The 18,603-nt window shown below is 48.7% G+C and overlaps 1 protein-coding gene across 3 annotated transcripts in view; it reads right to left on the reverse strand.

Annotated features, from left to right (window-relative positions):
* The window catches only part of CDR2 (cerebellar degeneration related protein 2), a 44,965-nt gene that overhangs the window by 14,185 nt on the left and 12,177 nt on the right, over positions 1–18,603 (reverse strand). Inside the window, exon 1 of one of the 3 annotated variants that reach the window (XM_056533879.1) lies at positions 471–637. In XM_056533879.1, the coding sequence (XP_056389854.1) occupies positions 471–593 (123 nt within the window). In that variant the 5' untranslated portion in view covers positions 594–637. Of the gene's footprint in view, positions 1–164; positions 244–470; positions 638–1,171; positions 1,285–18,603 lie in introns of those variants that run through there. The other 2 variants (XM_056533881.1, XM_056533878.1) reach the window with 2 other exon arrangements.

The following is an 18,603-nucleotide window of genomic DNA, read 5'->3' on the forward strand; positions in this document are numbered from 1 at the left end:
TTCTCATGGCATTGAATCTGCTGAAGACGTTTGCTATTACCTATTAGAGAATAATGTTTGCTTCAGTTTCCGAGCAAAAATTAATTTCTCATGCTGCCTACATTTCCCATGAATCCTGTGGCCTTGCAAAGAGGGGGTGGTGCACTTCACCTAATGAGACCAACCTATTCATCTGGCTTGACTGCAGCAACCAGAAACCTAAACTGCTGAGACTCATAAATAAGTGTCAGTTCAGTCGACCAGTTGCCCATAGCAACCAGATCGCTTATTTCATTTTTGAAAGCGCCACTGAAAATAAAAGCAGCAATCTGATTGGTTGCTATGGGCAACTGGTCAACTTTTCAATACAGGTCTTGACGAATCTCCCCCATTATGTGCAGCTTTAAAGGAAAACTGTCACATATTTTCTCCCGCACTATCCACAGGTACTGGTGGATAGTGCGGGAGACGCTGATTAAAACGAGCCCTACCTTGGTCTGATCCGCGCTGCCGTTCGCCCGCAATTGTAGTTTTAATCTCTGTGTATATCCTGCTGTAACTGGCAAAGGCGGGGCTTCTGCGGGCAAACAGACACTGACGTCAGCGCCGCTCATGAATATTCATCCCTCCTGTTCTCCCTCTCTTCGCCGCTCCTAACCAGAGGCAGGGATGAATATTCATGAGCGGCGCTGACGTCAGTGTCTGTTTGCCCGCAGAAGCCCCGCCTTTGCCAGTTACAGCAGGATATACACAGAGATTAAAACTACAATTGCGGGCGAACGGCGGAGCGGATCAGACCAAGGTAGGGCTCGTTTTAATCAGCGTCTCCCGCACTATCCACCAATACCTGTGGATATTGTGGGAGAAAATGTGACCGTTTTCCTTTAAAGGGGTAAAGGGGTAGTCTGGCCCCGAGACATCTTATCCCCTAAGGATAAGATGTCTCGCCGCGGGGGTCCCCCGTACTCTTGTATTTGCCACCCACCTGTTTGTGAGCTGGCACCGCGGTGCCAGCTCACAAACAGCCGGGTGGCGACCACAGGGCCAGAGTATTGTGACGTCACGACTCCGCCCCCGAGGGACGTTACCCCCCCCCCCACACCCCGCTATGCAAATCTATGGGAGGGGGCGTGACGGCACTGAAGTGTGAGTACCCAATGGTAAGTAGCCAGATGCAGGAAAAGCTTTGTACCTCTATTTCCTGGATCTGTTCCTGGTTGGTGGCGTACATCTGCTGCAGAGACTCCTCAAGTTCAGTGTTGCGGTCCAGTAACGTTTTGCCAAGCTCAGCAGCGAGTTGCAGATCTGGTAATAAACACGACATATATAAAGATGAGACATGCAGGATCAAAATATCACCAATATATGTGCAAATAGTTTCACCTGTTAAAAAAATGAATTCATAAAAAGTAAAAACATATACGCAAAAGTGCATTTTAATGTACAAAGGCTTCACCACTATTACCCAACATACAATTATAAGTAAAAGGAAATGCCCTGTAAAAAGCCAGCGCCGTATTGTTCCCTTAATCTGGGAGGTGCTGGACCAAAGCTCAAATAACTATGAAACTGGTAAAAGCAAATAGACTGTAAAGAATAGGATTACAGAATAGGATTACAGAGTGCTGCACCTGTGCTATGTCAGCATCCAGGTATTTTACATGCAAAACATCCACCTTGCTGGACTACGAATGACCTGTAAAAGGAGAACTATTGTGAAGAAAAAAGTGTCTGATCACAGGGGGTCCGACTTCTAGTCTCCTGCACAGGACCCTGGCTCTGCTGAAGAATGGGGCGTTTTGACCCCCGCACGAAGCAAGCAGCTGACACCCCCCCTCTATGTATCTCTATTGGAGAGCCGGAGATACAGCGTTTGGGTAACTCCGGCTCTACCATAAAGATACATGGAGGGGGCTTCGTACAAGGGTTGACACAATCCGTTCCCGGGGAGTGCAAGGGACCCCTGCAAGACATCGCGGGGGTCCCAGAGGTCGGACCCCCTGCGATCAGACACTTATCCCCTATCCAAAGCACAATAGTTCTCCTTTAAAGGCCACGTTCACACATCAAAATTTCTGATCTGAATTCATTGGAAAAAGTCCACTCAGAAATTCCGTTGCAGCAGAGCTCCATTGATTTCAATGGAATTCTGCTGCACATGGCAGAATGTAATGTTTCTGCCCTGGAATCCCGATTCCGGCCTCCGCAAAAAGAATTGACATGTCAATTCTTCAGGTGGAATCCGCTTGGAAATGCATTGCCGTCTATAGAGATGGTACATCACCGAGCAGTCATGGCACCATGTTCTGCCGCCACCCACTATTTGCGTAATTTCCCAAATATTTCACTATGTGAACATAGCCTCAGGTTGTGTAGTCCAGCTGCTGCAAGCTATATGGGACATGTTCACATGTGGTAGATACGCTGCAGAGTTGTAAAATCTGGAAAAAAAATAAAAAATATACAGCAAATAAAGTGTGTGAGCTGTTCACACAGAACAGAAATGCTGCAGATTTTGACTTCCTGACTGAACTTAATTGAGAAAACATGCAGCATTTCAGTCTCATGTAAACATACCTTTGGATGTGTTCACATGAGCACAATTTCAGTATGTGAACATACCCCAATACTAAACATTAGCCATATTTTATTGTGAGATAGCAGCGTGCTGCCAAAAATCTGACACAGACCCCAATGACTTTAATGCAGTCTGCAGCGGAAAGCCCGTCCCGATTCAAGCTCGCAGCAGGAAACGCGCGGCTACATCACAATAAGATATGCCGGGTATAAATTAGAGATCAGCACACGGGGACACCACTCAAAGTACTCTGCATATAAGTAAATGGCGTATACATTGTGGTCCTATATATTGTTAACTGCTAAATGCCCTACTTGAACAAAAAAATGCAGCCCACATTCCAAGATGTCCATTGTAAACCAGCGGAGGCATTCTGCATCATAGTGAGAATTAAAGCCACATCCATGACTAAACAGGCAGGGCTGCGCACAGCTGCGCGGGACACAGAGGGCTCATTCACAAAGTGACAAGGAGAAATGAGTAATGCTAATTATCAGATTCAGAAGAGGACTTCCTATTGATTCCGATAAATACACACGCCATTCACAGCTAACAAAACGTGCCGATATGTAGACATACAGGTGGCATGGCAATGCAATATATACAAGAATAATACAAAGAAGATCAAGAAGAGTTTTTTTTTTTGTTTTTTTTAAATGAATGATATTTAATTACATAACCTTGTTTAGCGCTAGAATATAATTTATATTTATTAGGGATCAACCAATATTGATTTTTTAGAGCCGATACCGATAACCTGTGAACTTTCAGGCCGATAGCTGATAACTTATACCGATATTCCGTGCATTTCAATTCCCCCCCCCCCCCCAAATAAAATGAGGGTGAGCGTGTGTGCGCAGGTATACCCTAATAAACTGTTTCTGGCCCCGTAGAAGCCGCTGTAGATCAATGATTTAAAGCGGGTGCTTTAAAATCAATGAACTGCAGCGGCTTTTGCGGGGCCAGAGACCACCGCTGCCACCCGCTTCTCTTCCCCTGCCTGTCCTGGGGTCCTGAGTCCAACCACCGACGCTGCCAGATTGCCTCCCCTGCCTATCCTCCAGCCAGAGACCGCCGCCGGTGCTGCCCCATTGCTTCCCCCATCCCTGGTTTTGATAATTACTTGTTCCCGGGGTCCGCGCTACTTCTGGCTCTGGCGGCGTCCTGAGCTGTCACTGTGCGCCGGGTCACTGACGGTGACGTTGCGTTGAGGACATCACTTGTCATTGTGCACAGCAACAGCGCAGGAGCCAGAAGTAGCGCGGACCCAGGGAACAAGTAATCATCAAAACCAGGGATGGGGGAAGCAATGGGGCAGCGGTGGTCTCTGGCCAGAGGATAGGCAGGGGGAGGCAATCGGGCAGCGTCGGTGGTTGGACTCAGGACCCCAGGACAGGCAGGGGAAGAGAAGTGGGTTGCGGCGGTGGTCGCTGCCCGATTGCCTCCCCCTGCCTATCCTCTGGCCAGAGACCACCGCTGCCCCATTGCTTCCCCCATCCCTGGTTTTGATGATTACTTGTTCCCGGGGTCCGCGCTACTTCTGGCTCCTGCGGCGTCCTGCGCTGTTGCTGTGCACAATGACAAGTGATGTCCTCAACGCAACGTCACCGTCAGTGACCCGGCGCACAGTGACAGCTCAGGACGCCGCCAGAGCCAGAAGTAGCGCGGACCCCGGGAACAAGTAATTTTCAAAACCAGGGATGGGGGAAGCAATGGGGCAGCACCGGCGGCGGTCTCTGGCCGGAGGATAGGCAGGGGGAGGCAATCGGGCAGAGTCGGTGGTTGGACTCAGGACCCCAGCACAGGCAGGGGGAGAGAAGCAGGCTGCGGTCTCTGGCCCTGCAAAAGCCGCTGCAGTTCATTGATTTAACCTCTTAAGGACCAGGCACGTATGAGTACGTCCGTGGGAATTTCGGTCCCTGCCGGGCGGGGTGACTGCTGATATCGATCAGCAGGCACCCCGTGCAAATGCCCAGGGGGGTCATCAGACCCCCCCCCCCCCCCCCCCATGTCGGCGATCGGCGCAAATCGCAAGTGAATTCACACTTGCAATTTGCGCGATTCCGGGTCATTACGGGTCTATGGTGACCCGGAATATAAGGGGGATCGCGGTTGTCTAAGACACCCACGATCCCCTTGAAGGGATAGGAGTGAGGTGGCACGGGTGCCACCCCTCCTATCCCTGCTATTGGTGGTCTAGACGCGACCACCAATAGCAGATCGGGGGCGGGGGGGGGTTAACTTTCGTTTCCCCCGTCCTGCCCACCCACAATAGACGGGGCAGGACCGGGAAACCCGACAGGGACCGGCGCCGGAGTCCACTTACCGATCCGGGTGGGCGACGGAGGCTGCGGGCGACGGAGATCGGCGGGCGGCGATGACGTGCGGCTGGATCCGATGGAAGCCGGTAAGTTGCCTAGCAACATCTGCAGGGTACAGTTTGAGACCATTATACAGTGGTCTCTAACTGTAGCCCTCCAGATGTTGCAAAACTACAACTCCCAGCATGCCCAGACAGCTGTTTGGGCATGCTGGGAGTTGTAGTTTTGCAACAGCTGGAGGGCTACAGTTTGAGACCACTATATGGTAGTCTCTGAACTAGCCCTCCAGATCTTGCAAAACTACAACTCCTAGCATGCCCACACAACTGTTTGCTGTCTGGGCCTGCTGGGATTTGTAGTTTTGCAGCATCTGGAGGTCCCCAGTTTGCAGTGGTCTCTATACTGTAGCTCTCCAGATGTTGCAAACCTGCAAATCCCAGCATGCTGGGAGTTGTAGTTGCGATCCCTCCAGCTGTTACATAACTACATCTCTCAGCATGCCCTTCGGTGATCAGTACATGCTGGGAGTTGTAGTTTTGCAACAGCTGGAGGCACACTGGTTGGAAAATATTATTTTTCGCAGCAGCGCAAACTCCTAGCAGGGAACTCACTGTAAACCTCCGCCAGTGTGAATGTACACAAAAAACACTACACTATACTGATACATAAGGGTAAAACACTACATATAGACCCCCTTACACTGCCCCCCCCCCCCCCCAATAAAAATGAAAAACGTATTGTACGGCAGTGTTTCCAAAACGGAGCCTCCAGCTGTTGCAAAACAATAACTCCCAGCATTTCTGGACAGCCACTGACTGTCCAGGCATGCTGGGAGTTTAGCAACAGCTGGAGGCACCCTGTTTGGGACTTACTGGCGTACAATACCCCTATGTAATCCCTAATTTAGTCCTCAAATGCACATGGCGCTCTCTCACTTCGGAGCCCTGTCATATTTCAAGGAAACAGTTTAGGGCCACATATGGGGTATCGCCGTACTCGGGAGAAATTGCCTAACAAATTTTGGGGGGCTTTTTCTCCTTTTACCCCTTATGAAAAGGTGAAGTTGGGGTCTACACCAGCATGTTAGTGTAAAAAAATTATTTTTTTTACACTAACATGCTGGTGTTGCCCTATTCTTTTCATTTTGACAAGAGGTAAAAGGGAAAAAAAGCCCCCCAAAATTTGTAATGCAATTTCTCCCGACTGCGGAGATACCCCATATGTGGGCGCAAAGTGCTCTGGGGGCGCACAACAAGGCCCAGAAGGGAGAGTGCACCATGTACATTTGAGGTGATTTGCACAGGGGTGGCTAATTGTTACAGCGGTTTTGACAAACACACACACAAAAAAAAAAAAATACATGTGACCCCATTTCGGAAACTACACCCCTCTCGGAATGTAATGAGGGGTGCAGTGCGAATTTACACCCCACTGGTGTCTGACAGATCTTTGGAACAGTGGGCTGTGCAAATAAAAAATGTTGTGCAGCCCACTGTTCCAAAGATCTGACAGACACCAGTGGGGGGGAGGGAGTAAATGCTCACTGTACCCCTTGTTACGTTCCTAAAGGGGTCTAGTTTCCAAAATGGTAAGCCATGTGGGGGTTATTTTGCTGTCCTGGCACCATAGGGGCTTCCTAAATGCGACATGCCCCCCAGAGCAAAATTTGCTCTCAAAAAGCCAAATATGACTCTTCTCTTCTGAGCATTGTAGTTCGCCCGTAGTGCACTTCAGGTCAACTTATGGGGTACCTCCATAGTCAGAAGAGATGGGGTTACAAATTTTGGGGGGTATTTTCTGCTATTAACCCTTGCAAAAAATGTGAAATTTTTTTTTTTTTTACATATGCAAAAGTCGTGAAACACCTGTGGGGTATTAAAGCGCACTTAATTCCTTGTTACGTTCCTCAAGGGGTCTAGTTTCCAAAATGGTATGCCATGTGTTTTTTTTTTGCTCTTCTGGCACCATAGGGGCTTCCTAAATGTAACATGCCCCCCAAAAACCATTTCAGAAAATCGTGCTCTCCAAAATCCCCTTGTCGCTCCTTCGCTTCTGAGCCCTCTACTGCGCCCGCCGAACACTTTACATAGACATATGAGGTATGTGCTTACTCGAGAGAAAATGGGCTGCAAACATAAGTATAAATATTCTCCTTTTACCCTTTGTAAAAATTCAAAAATTGGGTCTACATGAACATTCGAGTGTAAAAAATGAAGATTCTGAATTTTCTCCTTCACTTTGCTGCTATTCCTGTGAAACCCCTAAAGGGTTAAAACGCTAACTGAATGTCATTTTAAATACTTTGGGGGGTGCAGTTTTTATAATGGGGTCATTTGTGGGGAATTTCTAATATGAAGACCCTTCAAATCCACTTCAAACTTGAACTGGTCCCTGAAAAATAGAATAGAGTTTGAAAATTGTGTGAAAAATTGGAAAATTGCTGCTGAACTTTGAAGCCCTCTGGTGTCTTCCAAAAGTAAAAACACGTCAATTTTATGATGCAAACATAAAGTGGACATATTGTATATGTGAATAAAAAAAAAAAAATTTTTTGAATATCCATTTCCTTACAAGCAGAGGGGTCAAAGTTAGAAAAATGCAAAATTTTCAAATTTTTCATCAAATTTTGGGATTTTTCACCAAGAAATGATGCAAGTTACCACAAAATTTTACCACTATGTTAAAGTAGAATATGTCACGAAAAAATCTCGGAATCAGAATGATAACTAAAAGCATCCCAGAGTTATTAATGTTTAAAGTGACAGTGGTCAGATGTGCAAGAAACGCTCTGGTCTTAAGGTGTATAATGGCCTGGTACTTAAGGGGTTAAAGCGCCGGCATTATGGGCAGGTTAGATGCCGATACCTTTGAAAATCGTGAATATCGGCCAATCTCTAATATATTTATTATATTCTACCTCTAAGCAAGGTTATGTAGTTAAATATCATTCATTAAAAAAATAAATAAATAAATAAATACATTTTAAAAAAAAAGACCACTAGGGCTTCCAAAACATAATCCTGTCCGGCTGCAGCATCATCATCTTTGTCCCAGCCTGTGCTTCAGCAGAGACAAAGTCCAGGAACTGAGGGTGGGACTAGCACTCCTCTGTGCTCACTCCTGTCCTGTCTATTAGACTGCAGCATGAAAACAGAGAGGAAGGGGTTAAAGAGACTGAAGAGACCTAGCACAGCAGCCTCAGGGAGGAAGTGAATGCATGGTGAGTGAGGCAGGCTCAGTGCTTGCCTCGGACAAGCCCCTTCCTTAGCAGTGGATGTCAGAATAAATGAGCAGCATAACAGGGGGATTTGTGAGCCAAGTACAGAAGCTAGACAAAAAAAAAAAAAACACATGTAAAGCATCTGCATGACCTAGTGAGTAACATATATAATAATGCGTTAAGAGTGTAGTCACACACAGGATCCGCTGTGGATTTGATGTTTTAAAATTTGAATTTGAGGATCCGCAACTGCAGATTTTACTGGGCAATTCTTATGTACTTTTCACCACTTTGTAAAGACTGCAATTGCAGATCGAGCATGTGTAAATCCACCCTTACACTTTTCTATGACATTTTGTCTGGTGCTTAAGACATGATCAAGAATGTCGCTGTAGAGCGCACAAAAGGCTCCAGCACAATTGTGACCCCCACATGGGCAGTGGCAGCTGCCATTGTTTGACCTGCATTAAATCTACAAGGCTGAATACTGTACAATGGGAGGTCAATCAGAATAGAAGACATTGTTTCTGCTCAGTGTAACAGTTTGTTGGCAGCTCTCTGCAATGTCTGAGAAGTTCCTCATCTTCCCTTCAACACAGAGTATCCGGATTCCCATGACAGCAGGAGTCATACTAACGTAACCGATAACGCTGGAGCTGATCTCCCAACGCAGGTCTGAGACAAGCTCCAGAGCAGAGCTGTCAATCACATTTCAGTCCCACCCACACAGAGCTGTCCTGCACTGTAAACACTGTAGGAACCAGTACAGTTCTCTTATTTTACAGTAATTTATCTCCCCTGGGATAATCAGATTGGAGAGAAATTGCACCACACAACCACGATAGTTCAAGAAAGTACTGTGGTTTTTTTGTTTTGAGTTTTGTTGCAGTTATCCAGGATCTGGAGATGCAGGGAAGGATGTCAATCACTAAGTAGGACCGCCCACCGGACTCCTAAACCCAGAATTAGAGATCTAAATGAATATATAAAAGAGTCAGCTATATAATATGTGATACAGGAATGTGGGTCAGAATCTCTATATTTCTCCATGGTACTTACTGTATCTGGATACCAAGATTAGGAAGCACATACATCACCCAAAGGAAAGCTGGTTGAGATATGGGAAATTCAGGAAACAGGTAAATCCATTTTTAAGTACTGAATCTTTATGGGATGAAGTACAGGTTTGGTAGTGGGGTCTTCCATGCCAGCCCAGGATTTCATAGTAGCCCATATCAGTACAGATGCAGAAGACAGCTCGTTGTTCAGCTTTAAATCTAAGGCTGAGGAACCTCTGATGAGAGTTGCAGTCTCAAAAGTGCAGTCTCAAAAGTTGACATTTACATTTTTTGCATAAAACATTTGTTTTGTGTTTTGTTGGGTGGCTGGTAGTAAGCCCCCTGTATAGATAGGAAAGTTAAATCTGTGTAGTTAGTGCTACAGGATGTATTCTTGTTTTTGTTTGTGAGTGAAGTTAAAGGCTGTATTTGTTGTGTTCTTGGAGAGAGAATTTTTTTTATTTTACTTCTGTGTCACTATCTCTGAATACTATTTTACCGCTACTGGACTGGTTCACCGGAGCTAATTTCCCACAATATACACTGCTCAAAAAAATAAAGGGAACACAAACAACACAATGTAACTCCAAGTCAATCACACTTCTGACAACAAAATCACACAAAAATTATCAATGGAAATCAAATGTATCAACCCATGAGGTCTGGATATGGAATCACACTCAAAATCAAAGTGGAAAACCCCACTACAGGCTGATCCAACTTTGATGTAATGTCCTTAAAACAAGTCAAAATGAGGCTCAGTAGTGTGTGTGGCCTCCACGTGCCCGTATGACCTCCCTACAACGCCTGGGCATGCTCCTGATGAGGTGGTAGATGGTCTCCTGAGGGATGTCCTCCCAGACCTGGACTAAAGCATCCATGCGAGACATGATGTCCCAGATCTGCTCAATAGTATTCAGGTCTGGGGAACTGGGGGGGGGGGGGGGGGGGGGCAGTCCATAGCATCAATGCCTTCCTCTTGCAGGAACTGCTGACACACTTCAGCCACATGAGGTCTAGCATTGTCTTGCATTAGGAGAAACGCAGGGCCAACTGCACCAGCATATGGTCTCACAAGGGGTCTGAGGATCTAATCTTGGTACCTAATGGCAGTCGGGCTAACTCTGGCAAGCACATGGAGGGCTCTGCAGACCCCCAAAGAAATTCCACCCCACACCATTACTGACCCACCGCCAAACCGGTCATGCTGGAGGATGTTGCAGGCAGCAGAACGTTCTCCACGGTGTCTCCAGACTCTGTCGTGTCTGTCACATGTGCTCAGTGTGAACCTACTTTCATCTGTGAAGAGCACAGGGCACCAGTGGCGAATTTGCCAATTTTGGTGTTCTCTGGCAAATGTCAAACATCCTGCATGCTGTTGGGCTGTAAGCACAACCCCCACCTGTGAACATCGGGCCCTCATACCACCCTCATGGAGTCTGTTTCTGACCATTTGAGTGGACACATGCACATTTGTGGCCTGCTGGAGGTCATTATGCAGGGCTCTGGCAGTGCTCCTCCGGCTTCTCCTTGCACAAAAGCGGAGGTAGCGGTCCTGCTGCTGGGTTGTTGCCCTCCTATGGCCTCCTCCACATCTTCTGATGTACTGGCCTGTCTCCTGGTAACGCCTCCATGCTCTGGACACTACACTGACTGACACAGCAAACCTTCTTACCACAGCTTGCATTGATGTGCCATCCTGGACGAGCTGCACTACCAGAGTCACTTGTGTGGGTTGTAGACTCCATCTCATGCTACCACTAGAGTGAAAGCACTGCCAGCATTCAAAAAGTGACCAAAATATCAGCCAGAAAGCATAGGTACCGAGAAGTGGGCTGTGGCCACCACTTGCAGAACCACTCCTTTATTGGGGGTGTCTTGTTAATTGCCTATAATTTCCACCTGTTGTCTGTTCCATTTGCACAACAGCATGTGAAATTGATTGTCAATCAGTGTTGCTTCCTGAGAGGACAGTGTGATATCACAGAAGTGTGATTGACTTGGAGTTACATTGGCCCTCATTTACTAAGAGTGTTGTGTAGGTTTCTTTGTGAGTTTTAAATTCCCTACAATTTATTTTCCATGGTATTTACTAAGGTTTCCCTACATTTTCCACTTTCCCTACATTTTTTTTTTTTTTTTTTTTTTTTTTTTTTTTTTTTTTTTTTTTTTACACATACTCTGATCTGTAGGGTTTTCCTCAGCTCAAATCCACCACATTTTATGTTGAAACCTTAGTAAATATGTTGGGTTTTTGTGAAAATGTCAGGGACATGCCCCTTCTCGGAGACCATGCCCCTTTCTGTGACCACGCCCCCCTTTTCAGGTTTTCATAGCAAAATGGAGAGTTAGTCGGGGTTTTTTCAATTCTGGCGTAGACAGAATTTCTGGCGCAATGCGACAGAATCTGGCGTACAACCTGACAAAACATGTCGTGTTTGCAATAGTAAATGAGGGCCATTGTGTTGTGTTCCCTTTATTTTTTTGAGCAGTGTATTTCATACGATTAGTTCATTCATTCAGATCTAGGATGTGTTATTTATCTGATCAGTGTATATCAATGTATATATATATCAGTCTGCAGTGTATATATATCAGTCTGCAGTGTATATATATCAGTGTATATATCAGTATATATATCAGTATATATATCAGTCTGCAGTGTATATATCAGTGTATATATATCAGTATATATATCAGTCTGCAGTGTATATATCAGTGTATATATCAGTCTGCAGTGTATATATCAGTCTGCAGTGTATATATCAGTGTATATATCAGTCTGCAGTGTATATATCAGTGTGTATATCAGTGTATATCAGTGTATATATCAGCATATATCAGTGTATATCAGTCTGCTAAGCTCCTCCTGCTCTTTAATATGATGCCCACACACTGGACAGCCTGGTCTGACATGTACGGGGCTCAGCTGCAGTGTATATCAGTATATATCAGTATATATCAGTGTATATCAGTGTATATCAGTGTATATATCAGTCTGCTAAGCTCCTCCTGCTCTTTAATATGATGCCCACACACTGGACAGCCTGGTCTGACATGTACGGGGCTCAGCTGCAGTGTATATCAGTGTATATATCAGTATATATCAGTGTATATCAGTGTATATCAGTGTATATCAGTGTATATCAGTGTATATCAGTGTATATCAGTGTATATCAGTGTATATCAGTGTATATCAGTGTATATATATCAGTATATATCAGTGTATATATCAGTATATATATCAGTATATATATCAGTCTGCTAAGCTCCTCCTGCTCTTTAATATGATGCCCACACACTGGACAGCCTGGTCTGACATGTACGGGGCTCAGCTGCAGTGTATATATCAGTATATATCAGTATATATATATCAGTGTATATCAGTATATATATCAGTGTATATATATATCAGTGTATATATCAGTCTGCTAAGCTCCTCCTGCTCTTTAATATGATGCCCACACACTGGACAGCCTGGTCTGACATGTACAGGGCTCAGCTGCAGTGTATATATCAGTATATATATCAGTATATATATCAGTCTGCTAAGCTCCTCCTGCTCTTTAATATGATGCCCACACACTGGACAGCCTGGTCTGACATGTACAGGGCTCAGCTGCAGTGTATATATATATATATCAGTGTATATATATCAGCGTATCTCAGTGTATATATATCAGTGTATATCAGTATATATCAGTCTGCTAAGCTCCTCCTGCTCTTTAATATGATGCCCACACACTGGACAGCCTGGTCTGACATGTACAGGGCTCAGCTGCAGTGTATATATCAGTATATATATATCAGCGTATATCAGTGTATATATCAGTATATATCAGTGTATATATCAGTGTATATATCAGTATATATATATCAGTCTGCTGAGCTCCTCCTGCTCTTTAATATGATGCCCACACACTGGACAGCCTGGTCTGACATGTACGGGGCTCAGCTGCAGTGTATATATCAGTGTATATATATATCAGCGTATATCAGTGTATATATATCAGCGTATATCAGTGTATATATATCAGCGTATATCAGTGTATATATATCAGCGTATATATATATATATCAGCGTATATCAGTGTATATATATCAGCGTATATCAGTGTATATATATATCAGTGTATATATCAGTCTGCTAAGCTCCTCCTGCTCTTTATTATGATGCCCACACACTGGACAGCCTGGTCTGACATGTACGGGGCTCAGCTGCAGTGTATATCAGTGTATATATAAGTGTATATATATATATCAGTGTATATATCAGTATATATATATATCAGTATATATCAGTCTGCTGAGCTCCTCCTGCTCTTTAATATGATGCCCACACACTGGACAGCCTGGTCTGACATGTACGGGGCTCAGCTGCAGTGGCACACAACCCCAAATGGCCATAAAATATATGTATAATAGTAGAGGACGCCTTTTATTGATATTACCAAAACACCTTTAATAAGTCACCTACCTACTACGGACATTTGCAATAGCAAACATTCCTACATAGACAAAATATCCCCGGATTTCATACTTTAATCTTTGTATCTTGGAGTCGCTCAAGAGAACTGGAAACAAGAGAAGTGGATAAATGTGAATCCTGCTATTTGTCTGGGGGGGGTAATCTCTCATGAACAGAACTCCGGACCCCCGCTCAAATGCTCCGCATTCTTGGGGAAAGGGTTTAATAAAGGAATGTACAGACATAAGGAGGAGAGGCAAAAGGCGTCTAATGTAACATGAGGAAGACATTACAGAGCAGATTATGTCATGTCCTGTCCTGGTGACAAACACAGAGTTATTAACCCCAAGGAGACCGTAATGGTGATGACCTCATGTACATTATACCACATCTGCTCCAGTAGTAAAACCACATGGACCAATATCTCACATTTCTTTTTCATTGCAATTAATTTAGGTAGGTCAGATGAGCGCAATATGGTAGTATGTATCACTATGAAACAGTATAATGAACTTAACAGTACTGCAGCCGCCCCCCCCCCCCACCCAACCCAACATCATAAATGCCTGACAGCACTGCAGCTACCCCCCCCCGACCAACATCATACATGCCTGACAGCACGACCGCACTGCAGCCCCCCCCCACCCAACATCATACATGCCTGACAGCACTGCAGCCCCCCCCCACCCAACATCATACATGCCTGACAGCACTGCAACTCCCCCCCCCCCACCCAACATCATACATGCCTGACAGCACTGCAACACCCCCCCCCCGCCCAACATCATACATGCCTGACAGCACTGCAACTCCCCCCCCGCCCAACATCATACATGCCTGACAGCACTGCAACTCCCCCCCCGCCCAACATCATACATGCCTGACAGCACTGCAGCCCCCCCCCCCGCCCAACATCATACATGCCTGACAGCACTGCAGCTCCCCCCCCGCCCAACATCATACATGCCTGACAGCACTGCAGCCCCCCCCCCGCCCAACATCATACATGCCTGACAGCACTGCAACTCCCCCCCCCCACCCAACATCATACATGCCTGACAGCACTGCAGCTCCCCCCCCCACCCAACATCATACATGCCTGACAGCACTGCAGCTACCCCCCACCCAACATCATACATGCCTGACAGCACTGCAGCTACCCCCCCCCCGACCAACATCATACATGCCTGACAGCACGACCGCACTGCAGCCCCCCCCCACCCAACATCATACATGCCTGACAGCACTGCAGCCCCCCCCACCCAACATCATACATGCCTGACAGCACTGCAACACCCCCCCCCCGCCCAACATCATACATGCCTGACAGCACTGCAACACCCCCCCCCCCGCCCAACATCATACATGCCTGACAGCACTGCAACTCCCCCCCCGCCCAACATCATACATGCCTGACAGCACTGCAGCCCCCCCCCGCCCAACATCATACATGCCTGACAGCACTGCAGCTCCCCCCCCGCCCAACATCATACATGCCTGACAGCACTGCAGCCCCCCCCCCGCCCAACATCATACATGCCTGACAGCACTGCAACTCCCCCCCCCCACCCAACATCATACATGCCTGACAGCACTGCAGCTCCCCCCCCACCCAACATCATACATGCCTGACAGCACTGCAACTCCCCCCCCCCACCCAACATCATACATGCCTGACAGCACTGCAACTCCCCCCCCGCCCAACATCATACATGCCTGACAGCACTGCAACTCCCCCCCCCCCCGCCCAACATCATACATGCCTGACAGCACTGCAACTCCCCCCCCGCCCAACATCATACATGCCTGACAGCACTGCAGCCCCCCCCCCGCCCAACATCATACATGCCTGACAGCACTGCAGCTCCCCCCCCGCCCAACATCATACATGCCTGACAGCACTGCAGCTCCCCGCCGCCCAACATCATACATGCCTGACAGCACTGCAGCTCCCCCCCGCCCAACATCATACATGCCTGACAGCACTGCAGCTCCCCCCCCCCCGCCCAACATCATACATGCCTGACAGCACGACAGCACTGCAGCCCCCCCCCACCCAACATCATACATGCCTGACAGCACTGCAGCCCCCCCCCACCCAACATCATACATGCCTGACAGAACTGCAGCTCCCCCCCCGCCCATCATACATGCCTGACAGCACGACAGCACTGCAGCCCCCCCCCCCCACCCAACATCATACATGCCTGACAGCACTGCAACTCCCCCCCCCCCCACCCAACATCATACATGCCTGACAGCACTGCAGCTCCCCCCCCCACCCAACATCATACATGCCTGACAGCACTGCAGCCCCCCCCCCACCCAACATCATACATGCCTGACAGCACTGCAGCTCCCCCCCCCGCCCAACATCATACATGCCTGACAGCACTGCAACTCCCCCCCCGCCCAACATCATACATGCCTGACAGCACTGCAACTCCCCCCCCGCCCAACATCATACATGCCTGACAGCACTGCAACTCCCCCCCCGCCCAACATCATACATGCCTGACAGCACTGCAGCCCCCCCCCCACCCAACATCATACATGCCTGACAGCACTGCAGCTCCCCCCCCCCGCCCAACATCATACATGCCTGACAGCACTGCAACTCCCCCCCCCCGCCCAACATCATACATGCCTGACAGCACTGCAGCCCCCCCCCCGCCCAACATCATACATGCCTGACAGCACTGCAACTCCCCCCCCCCGCCCAACATCATACATGCCTGACAGCACTGCAGCCCCCCCCCCACCCAACATCATACATGCCTGACAGAACTGCAGCTCCCCCCCCCGCCCAACATCATACATGCCTGACAGCACTGCAGCCCCCCCCCCCACCCAACATCATACATGCCTGACAGAACTGCAGCTCCCCCCCCGCCCATCATACATGCCTGACAGCACGACAGCACTGCAGCCCCCCCCCCACCCAACATCATACATGCCTGACAGCACTGCAACTCCCCCCCCCCGCCCAACATCATACATGCCTGACAGCACTGCAACTCCCCCCCCCTCCCAACATCATACATGCCTGACAGCACTGCAGCCCCCCCCCCGCCCAACATCATACATGCCTGACAGCACTGCAGCTCCCCCCCCGCCCAACATCATACATGCCTGACAGCACTGCAGCTCCCCCCCGCCCAACATCATACATGCCTGACAGCACTGCAGCTCCCCCCCCCCCGCCCAACATCATACATGCCTGACAGCACGACAGCACTGCAGCCCCCCCCCACCATCATACATGCCTGACAGCACTGCAGCTCCCCCCCACCATCATCATACATGCCTGACAGCACTGGAGCTCCCCCCCCCCCCCCCGCCCAACATCATACATGCCTGACAGCACTGCAACTCCCCCCCCGCCCAACATACATGCCTGACAGCACTGCAGCTCTCCCCCCCCACCCAACATCATACATGCCTGACAGCACTGCAGCTCCCCCCCCGCCCAACATCATACATGCCTGACAGCACTGCAACTCCCCCCCCCCCCCCCCCGCCCAACATCATACATGCCTGACAGCACTGCAACTCCCCCCCCCCCCCCCCGCCCAACATCATACATGCCTGACAGCACTGCAACTCCCCCCCCCGCCCAACATCATACATGCCTGACAGCACTGCAACTCCCCCCCCCGCCCAACATCATACATGCCTGACAGCACTGCAACTCCCCCCCCCCCCCCCGCCCAACATCATACATGCCTGACAGCACTGCAGCTCCCCCCCCCCCCGCCCAACAGCACTGCAGCTCCCCCCCGCCCAACATCATACATGCCTGACAGCACTGCAGCCCCCCCCCCGCCCAACATCATACATGCCTGACAGCACTGCAGCCCCCCCCCCGCCCAACATCATACATGCCTGACAGCACTGCAACTCCCCCCCCGCCCAACATCATACATGCCTGACAGCACTGCAGCTCCCCTCCCATCATACATGCCTGACAGCACTGCAGCTCCCCCCCCGCCCAACATCATACATGCCTGACAGCACTGCAGCTCCCCTCCCATCATACATGCCTGACAGCACTGCAGCTCCCCCCCGCCCAACATCATACATGCCTGACAGCACTGCAACTCCCTCCCCGCCCAACATCATACATGCCTGACAGCACTGCAGCCCCCCCCCCCCCCGCCCAACATCATACATGCCTGACAGCACTGCAGCCCCCCCCCGCCCAACATCATACATGCCTGACAGCACTGCAACTCCCCCCCGCCCAACATCATACATGCCTGACAGCACTGCAGCCCCCCCCCCCCCGCCCAACATCATACATGCCTGACAGCACTGCAGCCCCCCCCGCCCAACATCATACATGCCTGACAGCACTGCAACTCCCCCCCGCCCAACATCATACATGCCTGACAGCACTGAAGCTCCCCCCGCCATCATACATGCCTGACAGCACTAGCGCCCCCCCCCCCCCCCCACAGCATCACACATGCTTGACAGCACTGCAGCCCCCCCCCCACCATCATCATACATGCCTGACAGCACTGCAGCCCCCCCCCCCCCACCATCATACATGCCTGACAGCACTGCAGCCCCCCCCCACACAGCATCATACATATTCCCTCACAGCATTACAGTTCCCTATTGATGCAGGATGGGCTTAGCAGACTGATATATGTCTTGGGTGATTATCCCTTATTGTAGCAGTTTCTTTGGGTTAATAGACAAGTGGTTGGGCTGGGGGTTTGTGATCCTAATATGGGTGTATGAAATGAGCTGCAAAGTGGAATTCAATCATTTAAATCATTTTGCACATTGGTTGTCCCATCCCCCAGCAAAGGCAAGAGCATTTTTTGGGGAAAGCTTTTATTCTCTCCAATGTTAGTATTCAATCATTTGTATGTCAATACCAGACAATAGATCTCCATCCTACAAGCGTGAAGTCTCCTGTACAAGGCCCAGAAGGTCGTACAGCAGCACATTGTCCCTTACTGCTTCCT

The sequence above is a fragment of the Hyla sarda genome, chromosome 8 (assembly GCF_029499605.1).
Source record: "Hyla sarda isolate aHylSar1 chromosome 8, aHylSar1.hap1, whole genome shotgun sequence".
Lineage (NCBI taxonomy): Eukaryota > Metazoa > Chordata > Amphibia > Anura > Hylidae > Hyla > Hyla sarda.